At 49.5% G+C, this 18,995-nt stretch overlaps 1 protein-coding gene across 1 annotated transcript in view; it reads left to right on the forward strand.

The window, feature by feature from the left end:
• Window positions 1–18,630, forward strand: part of LOC118992226 (uncharacterized) — a 47,199-nt gene extending 28,569 nt beyond the window's left edge. Inside the window, exons 11-15 of the mRNA XM_037053927.1 lie at window positions 5,814–5,968; window positions 7,074–7,155; window positions 7,844–7,896; window positions 11,944–12,070; window positions 16,366–18,630. Of these exons, the coding sequence (XP_036909822.1) occupies window positions 5,814–5,968; window positions 7,074–7,155; window positions 7,844–7,896; window positions 11,944–12,070; window positions 16,366–18,056 (2,108 nt within the window). The 3' untranslated portion in view covers window positions 18,057–18,630. The remainder of the gene's footprint in view (window positions 1–5,813; window positions 5,969–7,073; window positions 7,156–7,843; window positions 7,897–11,943; window positions 12,071–16,365) is intronic.
• The last annotated feature ends 365 nt before the right edge of the window (window positions 18,631–18,995 follow it).

Consider the following 18,995-nt stretch of genomic DNA (forward strand, 5'->3'; position numbering starts at 1 on the left):
AAAGGGAAGGGGAACCCCCCCAGCAGCGCTGACAAGATCAGGAAGAAGCAGGTGACTGACCAGATCTGGTTGGGAGCAGGACCTCTGGCACCAGGTCTGCCCGGGCTCACACCCCAGCTGTGTGCTCTGACCAGTGTGGGCGTTTTCTGAGCCCCCATGTCCTCGTCTGTAAGGAGATTGAGTGAGGAAACCTGCCCTATGGTGTTAGGTGGGTTTTCTGAGCTAATTCACACATGGTTCCCACAGCACGTGCTGGGACCCGCTGGAGCAGGGCTGCCCCCAGCACTTCTGCGGGGACGGAAAGCTGTGTCTGTGCTGTCCATGTGGGGGCCACTGGCTACATGGGGCATTGAACTTGACGTGTGGCCAGTGTAGCCTCAGAACTGAATTTTTACCTGTGTTTAATTTTAATTGATTTTACAGAGATGAAGGGAGATGGAGAGATATGATGTGTTGTTCACTTATTTATGCATTTATTGGTTAATTCTTGTATGTGCCCTGACGTGTTTTTAATTTTAACTCATTTAAGTTTTCATAGTTACCTCTGTCGACAGCATTGGATCATGGTGCACTAAAGCCTTAGCTATTTTTGCCCTGGCTGGTGTGACTCAGTTGTTTGGACATCATCCCACAAACCGAAAGGTTACCAGTTCAACTCCCAGTCGGGGCATATGCCTGGTTTGTGGGTTTGGCTCCCAGTCGTGAATCCAGCAAGAGACAACCAATTGATGTTTCTGTCTCTGATTGATGATTCTTTCCCTCTCTTTCTCCCTACCTTCCCCTCACTAGAAACAATAAAAGAAAAAAAGTTAAATTAATAAAGCCCTTGCTATTTTTACTATATATTCTAAAGCTTCTGTTGTGTTTTAGAAATTTGTTGGGTCCTCCTAAAAGCCCACAACAACAATACCACCAACTGCACTTCTCTGGGTCTGTCCCAAGTACTTGGTGTGGATTAGCCTGTAGAATCCCAGTCATGTGCCTGTGAACTGGGCCCTTTGAACCGAACGTAATGGCTCTGACTGTCAGTCACTGAGTGTTCCCTGTGTCTGGCCCCCTGACAGACTCTTGATTCACGTACATGTTATTTAACTGCAGTACAGTTGCTAATTTGCTGAAATGGTCTGGTGGGCAGAGAACAGTGTACTTACCCGCCTGACCTGACACTGGGACCATCCTGGTGATTCAGTGGGTGGGAGCGTTGTCCCCATCTACCAAGGTAGTGGGTTTGATCCCAGGTCAGGTCCCAAACAACCAATGCATGCATGAATGAGTAAAACAACTTGATCTCCCCTAAATTTCTCCAAAATCAATCAATTAAAAAATACGTCACTTGATTTATAAGGATTGTGTTTAGAAGGCTTACCCCATGAGTCAGGTGACGGAAACGCCCAGTGGGAGGAGGCCTGTATTCTCTGAGCAGACTTGGCAACTCTGGCCTTCATTGCACCCCAGACACCCCTGGCGACTGGAGTCAAGGTCTGAGGCAACTAGGTGACTTTTTTTCATTTCAGTCATTCTTTTTGTCCTGCAGAAGAAACTGAAGCATTTTCAGTAGTAATGAAACACAAAGGTCATTGGGAGCTGATTGCCCTGGGTGGTTTCATGAAATCCTTGTGGATTCCTTTACGAGTTGAGTTTGGGCCTCTCCACATGGGTCTCAGGACCTCATATGATCACTTTTATAAATGACTTATGTGTCTGTCGGTTGGGGGGAAGGCGTCATAAGAACTAGGTCTATCCATACGGTGGGATTAATTCTCTATAGTTGCTAAAAAAAAAGTGGCCCTGACCAGGTAGCTGACTTGGTTAGAGTATCACCCTGATATACCAAGGTTGTGGGTTTCATCCCCAGTCAGGACACGTATAAGAATTAACCAATGAATTCATAAATAGATGGAACAACAAATCCCTCTCTCTCAAATAAATGAGAATTTTTAAAAATGAAATAGATACTTCTCCTTGTGGGGTGATCCTTACAGGAGTCTTTACTTGGTGCCTCACAGGCCTGCCTTCTGGACCAGGTCCTGAGTGGGAAGGACAGATTCCCCACCCATGGTGTGCTCTCCTGGCAGAGTCTTACCCCACAGGGGTTCCATGATCGTGGGTGACTCAACGGGGCACACCATGGACTGCACCCAAGCAACAGGTGGACTTGCTTCAGCTCACTCACTCTTTGCCGTCATGGAGATGAAATTATAGAAAGCAAGACAGACACCAATGAAGAAAAAAGATTTTTAATATGAGTTCCTATTTCTTTAGAGAACTTGGCACATCAAAACCCACTGGGCCAACACCTCCATGGAAGGTTGGAAATGTAGGGAGACCCACAGTTCAGTGGGTCGAGTTCATCAAAAGCTCTAGGCAGACCCTGAAAGCTTTCTGCTCTTTAAAAAGGTGGAAATTATCCTCTTGAGGGAAGGAGACACACCTCAGGTGTCTGGGAGTACTTAACACATAGTGGATGTTTTATGAATGTCTGTGTCTTGAGTGATGGGGGCAGCTGTGCGTTCCCTGGTGACCAGATCTTCCGGAAGCACAAACACATCCATCCCTCCACTCACCAATTCCAGAATGGCTGGATTTTTACGCCAGGGGCTTATTCCTGAAGATTTGCACCATGCCAAACCTGATCATTCAAGGCCAAACCTAACAAGAGGTGATTGTCATGTCTCTCCAGCTAATGTGACCCTAAAATAGCAAACACAGTTTACAATTTACACAGTTGATCATGTGAGACAGTAAGGATTTTTAGAAAAGTTTTAAATTGCAAGGCTTCATGTCATTCCAAAAAAAAAGTCACTGAAACCCAAATTCAAGCGTTTATAATTGGAGTCAGCATAAAATATAGCCATACTTTAGTTTTATAAATACACAATAATGTCCTTCTTGTGACCCTCAACTTTTGACATGAAAACTGAAACCTTGCCAATAAATAATTCACATATAACTACAGCACTCTCCCAATTATTCAACGCCACAGTAATAACCATCATCCTGAATCCTGGCGCATCTTTTTTTGGGGGTAAATTATTTCCACAGAAATGTTTTCCAAATGTCTGTAGAGGGGAATACCTCCAGGAGCAGGCAGAGGGTCCACCAGAGACCTCCAATCACTGAGGCATTGGCCAGGCAGTGGGTGGGTGTGTTGCCTGGGTAACCAAGCTACTGTATTAACAACCTTTTGATCCCCTGCCCTGGACAAGATGACAGCACAAGGAAGTATTGTTCTGAATTCTAGCAAAGCTATCAAGATAATTGGATATGGCCTCAACTGCTGTCGCTCAGTGGATTGAGCGCTAGACTGCAAGGGTTCAATTCCCAGTCAGGGCACTTGCCTGGGTTGCAGGCCAGGTCCCCAGTAGGGGGTGTGCAAGAGGCAACCACATAGTGATATGTCTCTTCCTCCCTCCCCTCCCTTCTGCCTTTCACCTCTGTCTAAAAATAAATAAAATCTTTTTTTAAAAAAAGATAATTAGGTATCAGAACCTGGATCGACATAGTTGACAGTGTAGGCAGGGGGTGGTGCTGGACCGAAGACTGGTCAGACTGGCCTGCGGAAAAGAGAGGATTGGTCCCAGGTGGCCCCTAACGGAGCATGCTGAACTATGGGAAGTTCATTGGGCACTCAGACCGTCCCACACTTCAAACTAATATAAACTCAGGGTAAGGAAGGGCGGCTCTCTTGCGCACTTGGCGAATGTACTAGCCGGTGTGTCTGGTGGAACCAAAGTGGCCAGGGAAACAGCCTGGCGGACGTCGGGGTCTGCAGGTTACAGAAGGGGGAGTGAAACTGGCCAGCAGCCGGAAGCGAGCTGAGGTGCCTGGGCATCTGCTCTGCGGCACCTAAGGTTCCCAAAAGGTGGTCCCTTTAGTGGGAGCAGGAACTCTGGGCACGGCCTTCCGTTGTGGTTGGGCGGAGGGAGACTGGGTTTTTCCTCAGGTTTTCCAAACGGAGGGGATGGGCTTTGGGACTAGAGCCTGCCATTCTCTCCGACCCTGCAGCGTCGGAATGAAAAACCTCTTGCCTTTCTCATTAGCCTCTGTCCGTAGAGTCTGCCTCTTGGGGGCGGCAGGCAGCAGAACCCCCACTTTGGTTCTGTAACTATAGCACGCCCAGGACAGGGGCTGGCCCATAACACGAAGTGCCAAGACTTCTTTGCTGGTTACAATCATTTGCGTCTCCGCACGCTTTACAAGTTCTCTGCGAGTCAGCAGGACTACAGGTTCCCTGTCCAGAGGCAGGACGTCTGCAGAGGTCTTACGGCTTCTTTTTCCGCCTCCAACTAACCCCGCTTTTTCTGGAACTTCCCCCTCCCCCCGCCTCCGGTGCAGCTCCCTGGGCTCCCCACCCCTGCCCGGTCGCCGTGACCCCTCTCTCCCTCCCCTCCCCGGTCCCTTACTCCCTCCGCCCCGCCTGGCCCGCTCCTGCCTGGCCCTCTCCCTGCTCCCGGGCCCGCCCTTCACCCCGATCCCTCACGAATCCCTTCTGGATCATTGTACCGTGGGTTCCTCTGGGAGATGAAGCGAGTTCAAGTCCGGTCGGCGAAGATGGGCGGGGAGGCCCTGGCGGGGGCTGTGGCGGCGCCGCACAGAGTTCTGGGAAGTGTCATTTTCCGTCGTCTGCGCAGGCGCAGTGCGGCCGGGGCCTAGTGGGCCCCAGCGTTTTTCCTGGGGGAAACTTGCTGTGAGTTCGGCTGCGGACTGGGCGGGGCCGCGGGTAGAGAGTGTGCGGGTCTGGGCGGGGTGGTGCGGGTGCAAGTGGTCCCTGTGGCTGTGTGTGTGTGTGTGTGTGTGTGGCTGAGACTCCCGGGCCGTCCCCGTAGGTCTCCGTGTCTGTCAGCGCTAGTGTGTCTGAAGCCACTTGTGGCTCCCCTTGGCTCGTGTGTGTTGGCTGCCTGTCTTTGTCCCTCCGGGGTCCCTCTGTGCTAACGTCTGCCTTTGTTTCCTTCCGCAGTGTCTCCCTGTGAGGACGCCTTCCAGGGGTCCACCTGGGTCTGGTCTCTTCCTATGAGCCTGTGTGTCTGCTGGGAGTGTGTCAGTGCGTGTGGGGTCCGTCTCTCCTGCCCGAGCCTCCCCCTGTCTGTGTGCACCTGCACCCCTGTCTCTGGGCGTGGATGACGTGTGGGAGTGGGGGTGTCGGGGGTGCCCTCCCAGAGCGTGGGGAAGACGGCCCTCCGGGACAGGCGGGCCTGGCGGGCCCTAGAGCCCCTCTCCTTCCCGCCCTCAGAGCCTCCCCTGCTCTGGGAGGGCAGGACGTGTGTGGTAGTCAGGTGTGAGGCTAAGAAGGAGGGTCAGAGACCCTGCCCCATGCTGACCGGGGTGGGTTTGTTCCAGGAGGGCGTGTTGGGTGCTCAGAGTATGATTCTGGGCATTTCATAGGCTTCCCAGTAACTCTGAGGGAGGGACCCTCACCACCCCCGTTTTGCAGATGGGGAGACTGAGGTTCGGAGACTTTAAGTGAATCTCCCAACACAACACCCAGTTATCCAGGTTCCAGTGCCACCACCCTAACCATCCCACACATGGCAAATCCTTGTTTCCCCTTAGAAACAACGGACAGAAAGAAATGCCAGAAAGCTTAGAGGAGCAGGANTGCGGGTGCAAGTGGTCCCTGTGGCTGTGTGTGTGTGTGTGTGTGGCTGAGACTCCCGGGCCGTCCCCGTAGGTCTCCGAGTCTGTCAGCGCTAGTGTGTCTGAAGCCACTTGTGGCTCCCCTTGGCTCGTGTGTGTTGGCTGCCTGTCTTTGTCCCTCCAGGGTCCCTCTGTGCTAACGTCTGCCTTTGTTTCCTTCCGCAGTGTCTCCCTGTGAGGACGCCTTCCAGGGGTCCACCTGGGTCTGGTCTCTTCCCATGCGCCTGTGTGTCTGGTGGGAGTGTGTCAGTGCGTGTGGGGTGCGTCTCTCCTGCCCGAGCCTCCCCCTGTCTGTGTGCATCTGCACCCCTGTCTCTGGGCGTGGATGACGTGTGTGAGTGGGGGTGTCGGGGGTGCCCTTCCGAGAGCGTGGGAAAGACGGCCCTCCCGGACAGGCGGGCCTGGCGGGCCCTAGAGCCCCTCTCCTTCCCGCCCTCAGAGCCTCCCCTGCTCTGGGAGGGCAGGACGTGTGTGGTAGTCAGGTGTGAGGCTAAGAAGGAGGGTCAGAGACCCTGCCCCATGCTGACCGGGGTGGGTTTGTTCCAGGAGGGCGTGTTGGGTGCTCAGAGTATGATTCTGGGCATTTCATAGGCTTCCCAGTAACTCTGAGGGAGGGACCCTCACCACCCCCGTTTCGCAGATGGGGAGACTGAGGTTCGGAGACTTTAAGTGAATCTCCCAACACAACACCCAGTTATCCAGGTTCCAGTGCCACCACCCTAACCATCCCACACATGGCAAATCCTTGTTTCCCCTTAGAAACAACGGACAGAAAGAAATGCCAGAAAGCTTAGAGGAGCAGGAGCAGGAGCAGCCGCCACCCCTGGCTCTGCAGCCACAGATCTGAGGCCACACAGGGTTCAGAGGTCACCAGACCCATGTGCATGTCACTCTAGGGCCAATGTGCTTTCCTGGCCTCCTTTTACATGACTAAAAAATTAGTTGTGACTGCATTGCTATGTGGACAAATGCAGTCCAGGCTGGATTAGATGCGCTTTTTCTATTACAAATTTAAAAGGAATTATGATACTTTCAAGGACCCTTACAGGTGTCAGGAGTCATTGGCCCACTGTGTGTCCTCGGTGAGTTGGCTCAGGTGGCACCATGTCCAGTGAAAGGAGCCCGTGTTGTTGCCCTGCGGTGCAGCGATAGGAGTCAGAGACTGCAAGTCCAGAAAGAATACATTTGTAAAAATTAAATTCTGCTTAAAACAGCATGAAGTCACTTCCCTTAGGGACATAACTCCTGTTTCCTGGAAGTGACCTGGGGTTTCAGACTGGACACCCAGTCTTCTATCCTCCTATCTAGGGTTTGTTTGTTTGTTGATTGGTTGATCTTCTATCCTCCTATCCAGGGTTTGTTTGTTTGTTGATTGGTTGATGTTACGCTTCTAGGACCAGTGCTACAATAAACATCGTTTTTATGTTTTGATTTTACAGAGAGAGGAAGAGAGAGAGATATCGATCAGTTGCCTCTGTACGCAACTCCACCAGGCATCAGAGGATCAAAACCACAACCTAGGTATGCACCCTGACTTGGGATTGAACCTGCCACCTCTTGGTGTACAGGAGGAGGCTCCAACCAACTGAGCCACCCGGCATGGGCTGGACTGAGTATTACTTTGTGCCACATGACTGTGGGCTCCTTACATGTATCTGTTTGTTAAGACTCACAGTGACCCCATGAGATCTCGGGGAGACCAGAGCATGGGGGCAGGGATGAGGTGTCTTCTGGGGCTAGCACTCAGACCAATGGAGGGGGCAAAGGGGGCCCTGTTCCTCCCTCCAGGCCTGGGGACTGTCAGATGGGTGTACATGTGTGTGTTGGGGAGTCTCAGGGTGTGGGTGTGGGTTGTGCGTTTGAGAGACAGCTTACCTTGGACTCGGGCCTAGTCATCCAAACACCAGTCCCAGCTCTGTCGTCTCAGGTGTGTGGCTTATGTCTTTGGGCCTCTGTTTCCTCATCTGTGGGATGGGGTGAATGGGAATAGTACACACCTTGTAGGGGGTCAGGATGATTAAGTCCTATGGCGCCCAGTGCCTTGGATGCCATAGCCTCCCCCATGCATTCAGTATGAACGTGTGTGCATGTCCCTGTCTTCTAGTGGGCATGTCTGTCCGTCTCGCCTGCATTGTGGGTTGAGCTCCGACCTGGTCTCTCACCATATTTGTGTCTTTCTCCTCCCGCACACAGCCTGCTTGTTGCCCAGTCCCCGTGGTCAGTGAAAGGATGGCTACCCAGCCGCGAATCAAGAAGGCCCCGGTGAGTTGTGTCACTCTCTTGCACCTCCTTCCTTAAAGTCAAACATCTGTGCGTGGATGACCCTCCAGCCCCCTTTGGTGACCAGGCCTTTGGCCTGGTCTCCTGGGGTTATTTCCACCCTCAGGAGGGAAGGTACTGTCCTGACACTAACTTTTGTTAACCACAAGGGACAGGGCAGCTCAAGAGTGACCTGTCCTACTAAGGGGTCTCTCAGGACACTCTGGCATGCACCTAGAAAGGAGCAGTTAAACACATTCTACAATTGTGATAGAGGCCTTGGGAAGCATGTGCTGGACAAGGACCCTCAGAAGTGGGCAGACTAAATGCCCAAGCGCCTGGAGGGGAGTGGGAAGAGGACACTTGGGGGCAGGGACCTGTAATGACCCTGGCTTCCACCGTCATGTTTTATGATGTTTTAGTGAGGTTTTTTTTGCAGTCTTCGTAGAGACTGCCAAAAATTGTCAGTGCCGACTATATTTCTAGTTGTCATGGCAGCATATTGGGAAAAGTTGGGTTTTTTTTTTAGATTTTATTTTATTTTTTTGACAGAGGACAAAGTAGGAAGAAAGAGGGAGAGAAACATCAGTGTGTTGTTGCCTCACACACACCCCCTACTGGGGGGACCTGGCCCACAACCCAGGCATGTGCCCCCACTGGGTATCGAACAAGAGACCCTTTGCTGGTTTGCAGGCTGGTGCTCGCTCCACTGAGGCACAGCAGCCAGGGGAAAGCTTTCAATGAAAAATAATCGCACCTCAGGTAGACCTCATTGGCTACAATACTGCCTGCGTTCAAAGCTTACTTGTGGTGTTTTTATAAATTCTCTTTTATATAGGAAATATTTTACAATAAAAATATATATATGGCTATGGCTGGGTAGCTCAGTTGATTAGAGCATCATCTTGATATGCCAAGGTTATGGGTTTGATCCCTGGTCAGGGCACATGCAGGAAGAAGACAGTGAATACATGAATAAGTGGAAAAACAAATTCTCTCTCTCCCTCTCTGTCTCTCAAATCAATAAATTAAATATGTATTGCTGGGCATAAACCTTTTTTTTTTTTATCTAACCAGAGGATATGTTCATTGATTTCTATAGAGAGAGAGATACATCGTGCTGAGAGAGAAATAGGAATGGGTTGCCTTCGCATGCACCCCAATCCGTGATTGAACCCGCGACTTTTTTTTTAAGATTTTACTTATTTATCTTTAAAGGGGAAGGGAGGAAGAGAGGGAGAGAAATATCAATGTATGGTTGCCTCTCGTGCGTCGCCTGCCCCCTGCTGGGAACTGGCCTGCAACCCAAGCATGTGCCCTGACTGGGAATCGAACTGTGATCCTTTGGTTCGCAGGCCCATGACCCACAACTTTTTAGTGTAAGGGAAAATGCTTCAACCAACTGACTTACCTGGCCAGGGCTGGGCATGAAACATTTCCCTGCACTTTATAATATTTCTTTGGGGGAGATTCCTTGCAGAAGAAGGTGGAGGTGGGTATTGTTAAGGGCTTTCAGAAGTCTTCATAGTTCTGGGTTGGGACAGGTTATTCTCCCAACAGCATGCAGCAGGGGCCGCCACTGTTTCATTTTGGCCTTTGTTCGGGGATTTATTCAGCTCATGGGATGTAAATGACAAGCGGTATAAATCTTCTGCATGGTAGGTGACATCTGATGTATCACATGTACTCTTTCTGAGTAGCAGTGTTTGTGGTATTGCTGAGGTTTGATTTTTAGAAAATGTTTATTGGCCATTTCTGCAGGTGAGCAAAGTATCCTATCCTTTGCTGGTTTATAGGAATCTTAGCATTCTGGAAGGTTTTAAAGAAGAGTGTGAGTGAGTGAGTATGTACATTTTTGTGGTGAATAGTCTTCCTGGTTTGCTTTTTGGTTTTCAGCTTATTTTATTTTTCCCCCCCACAACTTTAATTATTTATTTTTTAGAGGAACTAAAGGGGCAGGAGAAAGAGAGGAAGAGAAACGTCAATGTAGGAGAGAAATGTCAATCGCTTGCCTGTTGTACAGGCCCCAACCATGGACTGAAAGCACAACCTAGGCAAGTGCCCTGACTGGGTGTCAGACAGGAGACCTTTATATTTCTTGAGTTCAAAAGCATTGCAAAATTTTTTTAAAGTCCAGCCATGGCTGGTGTGGCTCAGTGGATTGAGTGCCGGCCTTTGAACCAAAGGGTCGCCAGTTCGATTCCCAGTCAAGGCATGTGCCTAGGTTGCAGACCAGGTCCCTAGAAGGGGGCACACAGAAGCAACCACACGTCGATGTTTCTTTCCCTCTCTTTCTCCCCCCTCTCTCTAAATATAAATAAATAAAATCTTTAAAAAATAATAATAAAGTCCAACCTGCTGGTGTTTTCCCCAAACCTGGTGTCTCCAATGTTTTTAAGCAGAGAAAGCATTTCTCCTTTGCAGGCCTCATGCCACCTACACATCTTCCTTTTTTCCATTTATCGTTAGAGTGTTAACAGTGAACTTTTGAATCTTTTCTACCCACTTGAAATTTGTTTTGCTGTATAAACATGTCGGTTCCCTTACCCATGAACTTGGGTTTCTCGTGTCCTCTAGCCCTTCATTGAGATGCACCCCACATACCACAACATGTACAGTTCACGGGTTTTCAGTTGTGTAACCATCGTCACATTCAGTTGCAGAATACAGGCTGGGGCAAATGTAGGTTTACAGTTGTGAGTACATGAAACACAGAATTTATTCTTGTATTATGGTTTATTACTATACTCTTTTCCATACAACAGCTGTAAACCTATTCTTGCCCCACCCTGTGTTTGCATCATCCTGAAAACAAAGCATCGCTCTAGATTCTTACTGTCAGTCCCTGTACCTAGTAACCAGTCACTTACTCTTTGCCTCAGGATTTGCCTATTCTGAACATTCCTTTCTTTCATTCTTTTTTAATCCTCGCCTGAGGACATGCTTACTGATTTTAGAGAGAGAGGAAGAGAGAGGGGGAGAAACAGCAATGTGAGAGAGAACCATTGATCTCTCACATAAGTTGGGATAAGCTGACCTTCTACTTATCCCAAACGGTGATCACACCACCACCTTTGGGCGAATGCGCCAGGGAAGAGTCTGTTGCCAGCGTGTCTTCCAGCTTTTGTTGGTCCTGTGGCTCGTGGCACCATAACTCCCATCCTCACATGGTGTGTCCCTGTGTGCATGTCTCTGCATCCAAATATCTCCTTTTTATAAGGACAGATGTCCTGTTGTCTAAGTGGCCACAGCTCTTCAGTGTGACCTCATCTTAACTCAATACACCTGCAGTGCGCCTGTTTCCAATCAGGTCCCATCCCGAGGAGCTGGGAGTTAGCACTTCAACACAGGAACTCAGCACAAAACCGAACCGGAAACACGGCTTAGACTAAAACCTGGCACAGAGGAACCACCTAGTGAGTGACAGGTGTTACTGCTGTGGTGATGTCATTGTCATCATTGCCTCATTGTCCACCACGCTACTGAGCCACATTTACTTCACACACAGGGTCATGGCATTGTGTCACCTGCCCCCCACCCTGGAATCTCCCCCCAAGGACCTAACCATAGACCACACCTCCCAGCTTCCCAGACACCCCCTAGAGCCAGTGCTGCTCAGACAGCTGTCAGGGTGAAATGGACTCGATTCGGTTCTGTTACGGAGCTTCCATCTGACAGGTGTGAGCTGTATCTCATTGTGGTTTACATTTCCTGCTGTCACGGTAAGTGATGTTGAGTATTCTTCATATGTGTATTGGTCATCTGTGTGTCCTCCTTGGAGAAGTGTCTATTCAGGGACTTTGTCCATTCTTTAGTCGGTTGTTTGTCTTCTTGGTGAACAGCCCCATCGTTTATTTGTCCCTCTGAGGACCATCTAGTGACTTAGGCACTGAGGACACTGAGTGGACAGGCCCTTCAGAGCTCTGCAGCTTGTCGACACCATGTCAGGTGCATCCCATGTGCCTTCCTGGTCCTCTTGGCCCTTCCAGCTGTGTCTCCCACATCTGTGAGGAGGGCCCTGTGGTGAGTGGTCTGCACTTCCTCTTACAGGGGACCGTGACGTTCAGGGATGTGATCGTGGACTTCACCCAGGAGGAGTGGCAGCAGCTGGAGCCTGCGCAGAAGGACCTTTACAGGGACGTGATGATGGAGACCTACTGGAACCTGGTCTCACTGGGTAAGGGGGCAGCTTCACCATGTTACTATTTGCCTGTCACTTCAGGATGACCCAGATATAAAAAAGATGGACAGATCTGACTAGGTAGGACATTCACATTACTCAAAGCTTAAAATGCACTTGATAGGTAATGAAGTGGAGAAGTGTATTTACTGCATGTATGGCCACCAGAGGTGTGTAAATATATAAAAAGTTCCTAGGAATAAATGAGAAAAAGTTGGAATGAATGGTAGAAAGGTGAACATAGCTTATGAGTGTGCAATTCACAGATGTAGAAATGCATGGAGTTTCACTTTATAAAAGATTTTTAAACCTTTCCCCTGGCTGGTGTGGCTCAATGGACTGAGAGCCGGCCTGTGGACCAAAGGGTTGCCAGTTCGATTGCCAGTCAGGGCACATGCCTGGGTTGCAGGCCAGGTCCCAGGTTGGGCACATGTGAAAGGCAACCACACACTGATGTTTCTCTCCCTCTTTTTCCCTCCTTTCCCCTTTCTCTAAAAATAAATAAAATCTTTTAAAAAGGGAAAAAAAGATTTTTAAACCTTACTAGTAGTCGAAGAAGTACAAATTGAGTCACAGAAACACAAATCTTGCCCATGACATACACAGATATGAAAAAGAATACCAGCCCTGGCCAGGGGCGGCTCAGCTGTCGGACCGTCTTCCTTGTATACTGAAAGGTTGCGGGTTCCATCCCAGAGCACAGCACATATCTAGGCTGCGGGTTCGATTCCTACTCAGTGCGCATGCGGGAGCAGCCTATTGATGTTTCTCTTTTTCTGTCTCCGTCTTTCTCTCCTACCCTCTCTGTCTCCCTCTCTCCACCACCCCCGCTTTCTCCCTAAGGATATCCTTGAGTAAGGTTAAAAAAATGAAAAAAGGTAATATCAGCCTGTATTGAGAGGCTGTAGGAAAAGGGAGTCTTCATTTTACAAGCATAAGGTTGAGATAACTCTTTTGGAGAACAGTTTGGCAATACCAACCAAATATCAAACGATTCCATTTCTGGGATCTATTCCTTACATTTTTTTCTGTAAGTGTGCAAAGTTTTTCATAGGAAGAAAAATCAAGAGAAATGCCCAAGACACCCACCTACAAGACTGACGGAACAAATCGGGGTGTAGCAATAAGATGGAAATCATGGTGCACTTCGAAGGTCAGCACTCTCCGTAGTCACTGACACAGAAAGGTGTCCCTGGATAATATTCTTCAGGGAAAACACTAACTTTCGGAACTAGCGTGCGGTCTCCTTTCTTTCATAGCTTATGTGGAGGTTGAACTGACCTACAGTTAACGGCACATAACTAAAGTGAACAATTTGATGCATTTTGACCTCTGTTATACACCCAGGAAACCATCACCTTAAACTGACAACACGCATGAACCCCTGCAGTCTCTCCTTCTTTGCCCCTCCATGACCTGTTGACCACTGCTCTGCTTTATGTCACTGTGCTTTAGGTTGCTCAGTTTCAAATTTTAAAGATTTTATTTATTTATTCTTAGAGAGAGGGGAAGGGAGGGAAAAAGAGAGGCAGAGAATCATCAATGTGTGGTGGCCTCTTGCGTGCCCCACCTGGGGACTTGGCCCACAACCCAGGCATGTACCCCAATTTGAACCAGCTACCCTTTGGTTCTCAACACTCAGTTCACTGAGCCACACCAGCCAGGGCTCAGTTCAGAATTTTATATGTATGGAAACATATGGCAAGGAGCCTTTTTCTTTTTACCTGACTTCTTATACTTGGCATCATTTTTTTTGAGGTTCACCCACTTGTATGTATCAGTAGTTCAATTTTCTTTCATGTTATATTTATTTATTTTTAGAGATAAGGGAATGGAGGAAGAAAGAGACAGAGAGAAACATCGGTGTGTGAGAGAGAGATTGATTGGTTGCCTCTGACATGCCCCAAACTGGGGACTTGACCCACAACCCAGGCACGTCCCCTTATTTGGGAATCAAACTAGCAACTTTTCCATTTCCAGGCCGGCACTCAATCCATTGAGACACACCAGCCAGGGCTCTTTTCTTTTTTTCTTTTAGACCCTCACTTGAGGATGTTTTATTGCTTTGAGGGAGAAAGAGAGGTAGAGAAACATCAATCAGTTTTTGTCTGGACCAGCCTCTTGGTGTACAGGACATCGCTGCAACCAACTGAGCCACCTGGCCAGGGGAATTGTTCATTTCTTCTTATTGCTGAGTACTCTTCTACTTCATGGGTAGACCACAATCTGTTTATCCATTCACTTGATGATAAACATTTGGGTTATTTCCACTTCTGCATATTTTTCTGTAGACATATGCTTTTCTTTCTGTTGAGAAGGGTTTGGTTATAGGAAGGTACATATATAAGTTGTTGTTTTTTGTGTTTTTTTAAAGAAACTGCCAGTCTTTTCCAAAGCAGTTGTCTTGTTGTTGTTGTTTTAATTTCCACCAGCACACGCTGGGAATTGCATTGCTCCACATTTTTTCAGTTGGGTTGTTTTCTTCCTTATTATTCAATTTTGAAAGTTTTTTTACGTATTCTTTTGTTGTTCATTCTTGGTACAAGTCCTTTATCAGATATGTGCTTTGCAACTCTTTCTCCCATACTGGGGGTAGTCTTTTTCTCATTGGCATCATTTGGAACACACATTTTAAATGTTGATGTGGTCCAGTTCTTTTATTTTGTTCTTGTGCTTTAGGTATTGTATCTGAAGGACCATTGCCTAACTAAAGGCCATGAAGATTTACTCCTGTTTTTCCTATGAGTTTTAGAATTTCACCTCTTTATTTAGGTCTTTGGTCCATGTAGAGTTAATTATTGTGAATGATGAATCAAAGGGACTAATGTCACTTTTTTAAAAATTTATTGTAGTGACATTTGCTAATAGGATGCTATACATTTCAAGTGTACATTTTATGATAAGTGATCTGTAGGTACATTGCGTTCCCACCACTCAAAGTCACATCACCTGCGATCACCACATTGTTGCTCTTTTGAAAAACAGTGGTTGCTCTTTCGAACAACAGTGGTTGCTCTTTCTTTTTCTTATTTGGGATTCAAGGTTCTGAAATCACAGGACTTGCACCAAATGTGTTACATTTGCGATACACAAGAGTGGTGCTCGTAGGCCTTGGATTATTCCTCAGCAGATATCAGAGAGGGATCTGGTCAGGGGTACCCATTTAGGAAGTGTCAGCATAGAGAAGAGACTGAAATTTGGTCTCCTGTGACCCAGGGGGAGGGTCTCAAACTCAGGGGTTGAGGGGCCAGTGGTGGCTTAAATGATGAAAGTGGGACACGGCTTACCATTGTTGCTTTTACTGTTACTTCGTAGGAAAGAGGGCTCTGTGTGGCTGGGTCGACACTTTATGAGATTTTTTTGGTAAGATCTCAGTTTTTAAAATGTTATGATGAGCCCGGGTTGGTGTGGCTCAGTGGATTGGGTGCTAGCCTGTGAAACAAAAGGTCTCTGGTTCAGTTCCCAGTCAGGGTACATGACTGGGATTGCAGGCCAGGTCTCCCACTTGGGGGCGTGCAGGAGGCAACTGATCTCTTGCACTCTTCCCTTTTTCTCCCTCCCTTCCCCCTCTCTAAATACAATCTTAAAGATAAAATAAAATGTTGTGATGAATCCAGAGGTCCATATGCAGAGTCTGAACTCATGACAGCCCCTAGGCTGGAAACAGAGATTGAGGAGCCCACCAGACAAACACAAGAGGGGATCAGGGTGGGCTGTGCTCAGCAGGGGGGCAGGAGTGGGCAGATAGGAGGGGTGAGGAGTCAGCTGCCAGGGCCAGGATGCTCCTGGGCTGCGTAGGATGGTGGGAGCTTGGCTGGGCAGTGGGGAGACAGAGGACAACCAGCACATCCACAAGTGAGTCAGCTGTTACTTTATCCTTTGTAATAAAGTTCAATGGTTTGAGAACCACAGGTGGCCGATGGAGTAGAGGGAGAGCGCTGCAAGCGAGGAGGCTGGTGCAGTGACCTGTCGCTGGGTTGGTAGGATCCTTCGATCCATTCCTCCAAGCCCACTTTCTTCTTTCTCTTCAGGGTTATGTCCACCCAGCTCTGTGCTCTGCTGGCTGCCTTTGTATCCACTCCCAAGGGGACCTTTCTTGCTCTCTACTCACCCCCTTTTTTTCCATTCACCTTCTTCAACTTCACTGTCTCAGGTCACTGCTACCCATCTCCAACTGTCCCCACAACAGACTGTCTTCTGCTCTCAGGCTGTGCTTTGTCTTATCTTGGGAAGCTCCTCCCTCCCAGCTGGTTAACGACGTGTGTGTTGCCATCTCTTTCCCCTCCCCTCAGACTTGGAGACTAGACCTGACAGGAAAGGATCGGACCCACAGGAGGAAGACTGGGAAGACAGACCCTCAGGGAATGGTGCCCGGGATTATGACTGTGAAGGAGCAGAGACACAGGGTGACCGAGCTGGGTATCGACAGAGGGGCCCAGGGACGTGTCTGGGGCAGTTGGACACGTCCAAAGCATTAGCCCCTAAAAGTCATGAAGTGAAGGCTTTCATCCACCAAAGCCCCATGCCAGCCCCACAGAGGGTGGGAGGACCAAGACGATCAGAGATGCGCCCAGTCACCAGGAGTGGGAAGAACTCAGGTACTTCCAGCCTCAGTCCCTCCTCTAAACTCTGCACAAAGAAACCCTACAAGTGTGGGGACTGCGGCAAGTCTTACGGCTATAACTCGTCCCTGATGAAGCACCAACGAATCCACACTGGAGAGAAGCCCTTCTCGTGCACCACGTGCGGGAAGCAGTTTATCCAGCAGTCATGCCTCACTATCCACCAGCGTGTGCACACAGGAGAGAAGCCATTTGTGTGTGGGGACTGCGGCAAGGCCTTCAGCCGGAAGAGGAACCTCATCTTGCACCAGAGGACACACACCGGGGAGAAGCCGTATGCATGTGGGGACTGCGGCAAGGCCTTCAGCCAGAACACGTACCTCATCCTACACCAGAGGACGCACACCGGGGAGAAGCCATATGTGTGTGGGGACTGCGGCAAGGCCTTCAGCCAGAAAATGCACCTCGTCCTGCACCAGAGGACACACACCGGGGAGAAGCCCTTCTCGTGTACGACGTGTGGGAAGCAGTTCACCTGGCAATCGAGCCTCACCATCCACCAGCGCTTGCACATCGGGGAGAAGCCTTATGCTTGTGGGGACTGTGGCAAGGCTTATGGCTGTAACTCTTCCCTGAAGAGGCACCAACAAATCCATTCTGGCGAGAAGCCCTTCTCCTGCACCACCTGTGGGAAGCAGTTCACCCAGCAGTCGTGCCTCACCATCCATCAGCGTATCCACACAGGGGAGAAGCCCTACAAGTGCAGCCAATGCGGCAAGACCTTTATCAAGAACTCCTCGCTCACAGAGCACTGGCGTGTGCACACTGGCGAGAAACCGTACGCCTGCAGGGACTGCGGGAAGGCTTTCAGCCAGAAACAGTACCTCATTGTGCACCAGAGGACACACACTGGCGAGAAGCCGTACATGTGTGGGGAGTGCGGCACGGCCTTTAGCAAGAACTCCTCGCTGATGGAGCACCTGCGTGTGCACACTGGGGAGAAGCCGTATGTGTGTGCGGACTGCGGCAAGGCCTTCAGTCAGAACAAGCACCTCATCCTGCACCAGAGGATGCACACCGGGGAGAAGCCCTACGAGTGCTCCATCTGCAAAATGCACTTCGCAAGGCCCTCGTCCCTGGCTACTCACCAGGCCAGCCACACTGGCAAGAAGCCCTACAAGTGCAGCCAGTGTGGCAAGGTCTTCAGCCAGGGCGCCTACCTCATCCTGCACCAGCGTATCCACACCGGTGAGAAGCCCTTCAGGTGCAGCCAGTGCGGCAAGGCCTTTGTCAGGAACTACTCACTCACCCTCCACCGGAGGATCCACACGGGAGAGAAGCCCTACCAGTGTGGCAACTGCGGGATAACCTTCAGCCGGAACTTCAACCTCACGCAACACCAGAAGAGGATGCACACATAGCTGGGGGGAAAGTGGCGGCTGTGATATTTCAGAATCCACACCCAGTGGGTGGATTCTGAGTGCTTACAGCAGTGCTAGACTTGACATTGGAGCCCTCGGGTAGGACTCGACAGAGGTCCTGCCAAGACAGATCTTAGCAATATGGGGACAGGCCACGCCCTGTACACCAGCTGCTTCCAGTGCATCCACAGGGCCATAGGGAAAGGAAGTCCCCCTGCAGGTCTAGTATCCGGGCATGTGGCCAGGGCTCTGTGGCCCATCATCCAGCTGCAGTAAACTGCTATAGGTGCCTGGACAATGCGTTCAGTGTGTCTGGGTCTCCATCTCCTGGATAGCAAAATGGAGGAATGGGAGGAGAAAGGAAATCAGGAGGTAAGCTCCATGGAGACGTTCTCCCCTTGTCACACATGCCTGGATCCAGTTCAGAGGTCAGGTTATCGCCCTCTGTGGGTTTCCCATTCCCTACACCCGGCCCCTGGTTTCCCTGCAACAGTAGAAATTGCCAAGTGGTTCATGAGAGTGGAAAATTTTTTTTCGGCATTAGGGAATAAAAGTAATCACTTCAGATGCCAAAGTTTCTCATAGTGGTCTGTTAAAAAAACTTTATAATAAACTTTTGAATTGAGACTCATGTCATTCTAAACAGTCATCGGGTGCAAAAGGTACAGGTACCAGCTGTCCTTGTCACAATGAGTGTCAACATTTGGGGCCAGTGGGCAGGAATGCTTTACCCAAATCCCAGAGACCCAGCAATCCTGCTGCAGGTACGAGGCCACCTGCCCCTCCAGCCCTGGGTTTCTGGCTCGGGAATGGTCAGACCAGAGGCAGAGCCCAGACCCTCAGCCTCAGAGATGGGGGCAAGAACTGGCCCCTGCAGAAACTAACCCAGGTGTCCCACTCCCTGCAGGGCTTTTCAGTTATAGGAGGACAATCCTGTGT

This window comes from Sturnira hondurensis, unplaced genomic scaffold (genome assembly GCF_014824575.4).
Source record: "Sturnira hondurensis isolate 20B ecotype Veracruz unplaced genomic scaffold, ASM1482457v3 Scaffold0008151, whole genome shotgun sequence".
Taxonomy (NCBI): Eukaryota; Metazoa; Chordata; class Mammalia; order Chiroptera; family Phyllostomidae; genus Sturnira; species Sturnira hondurensis.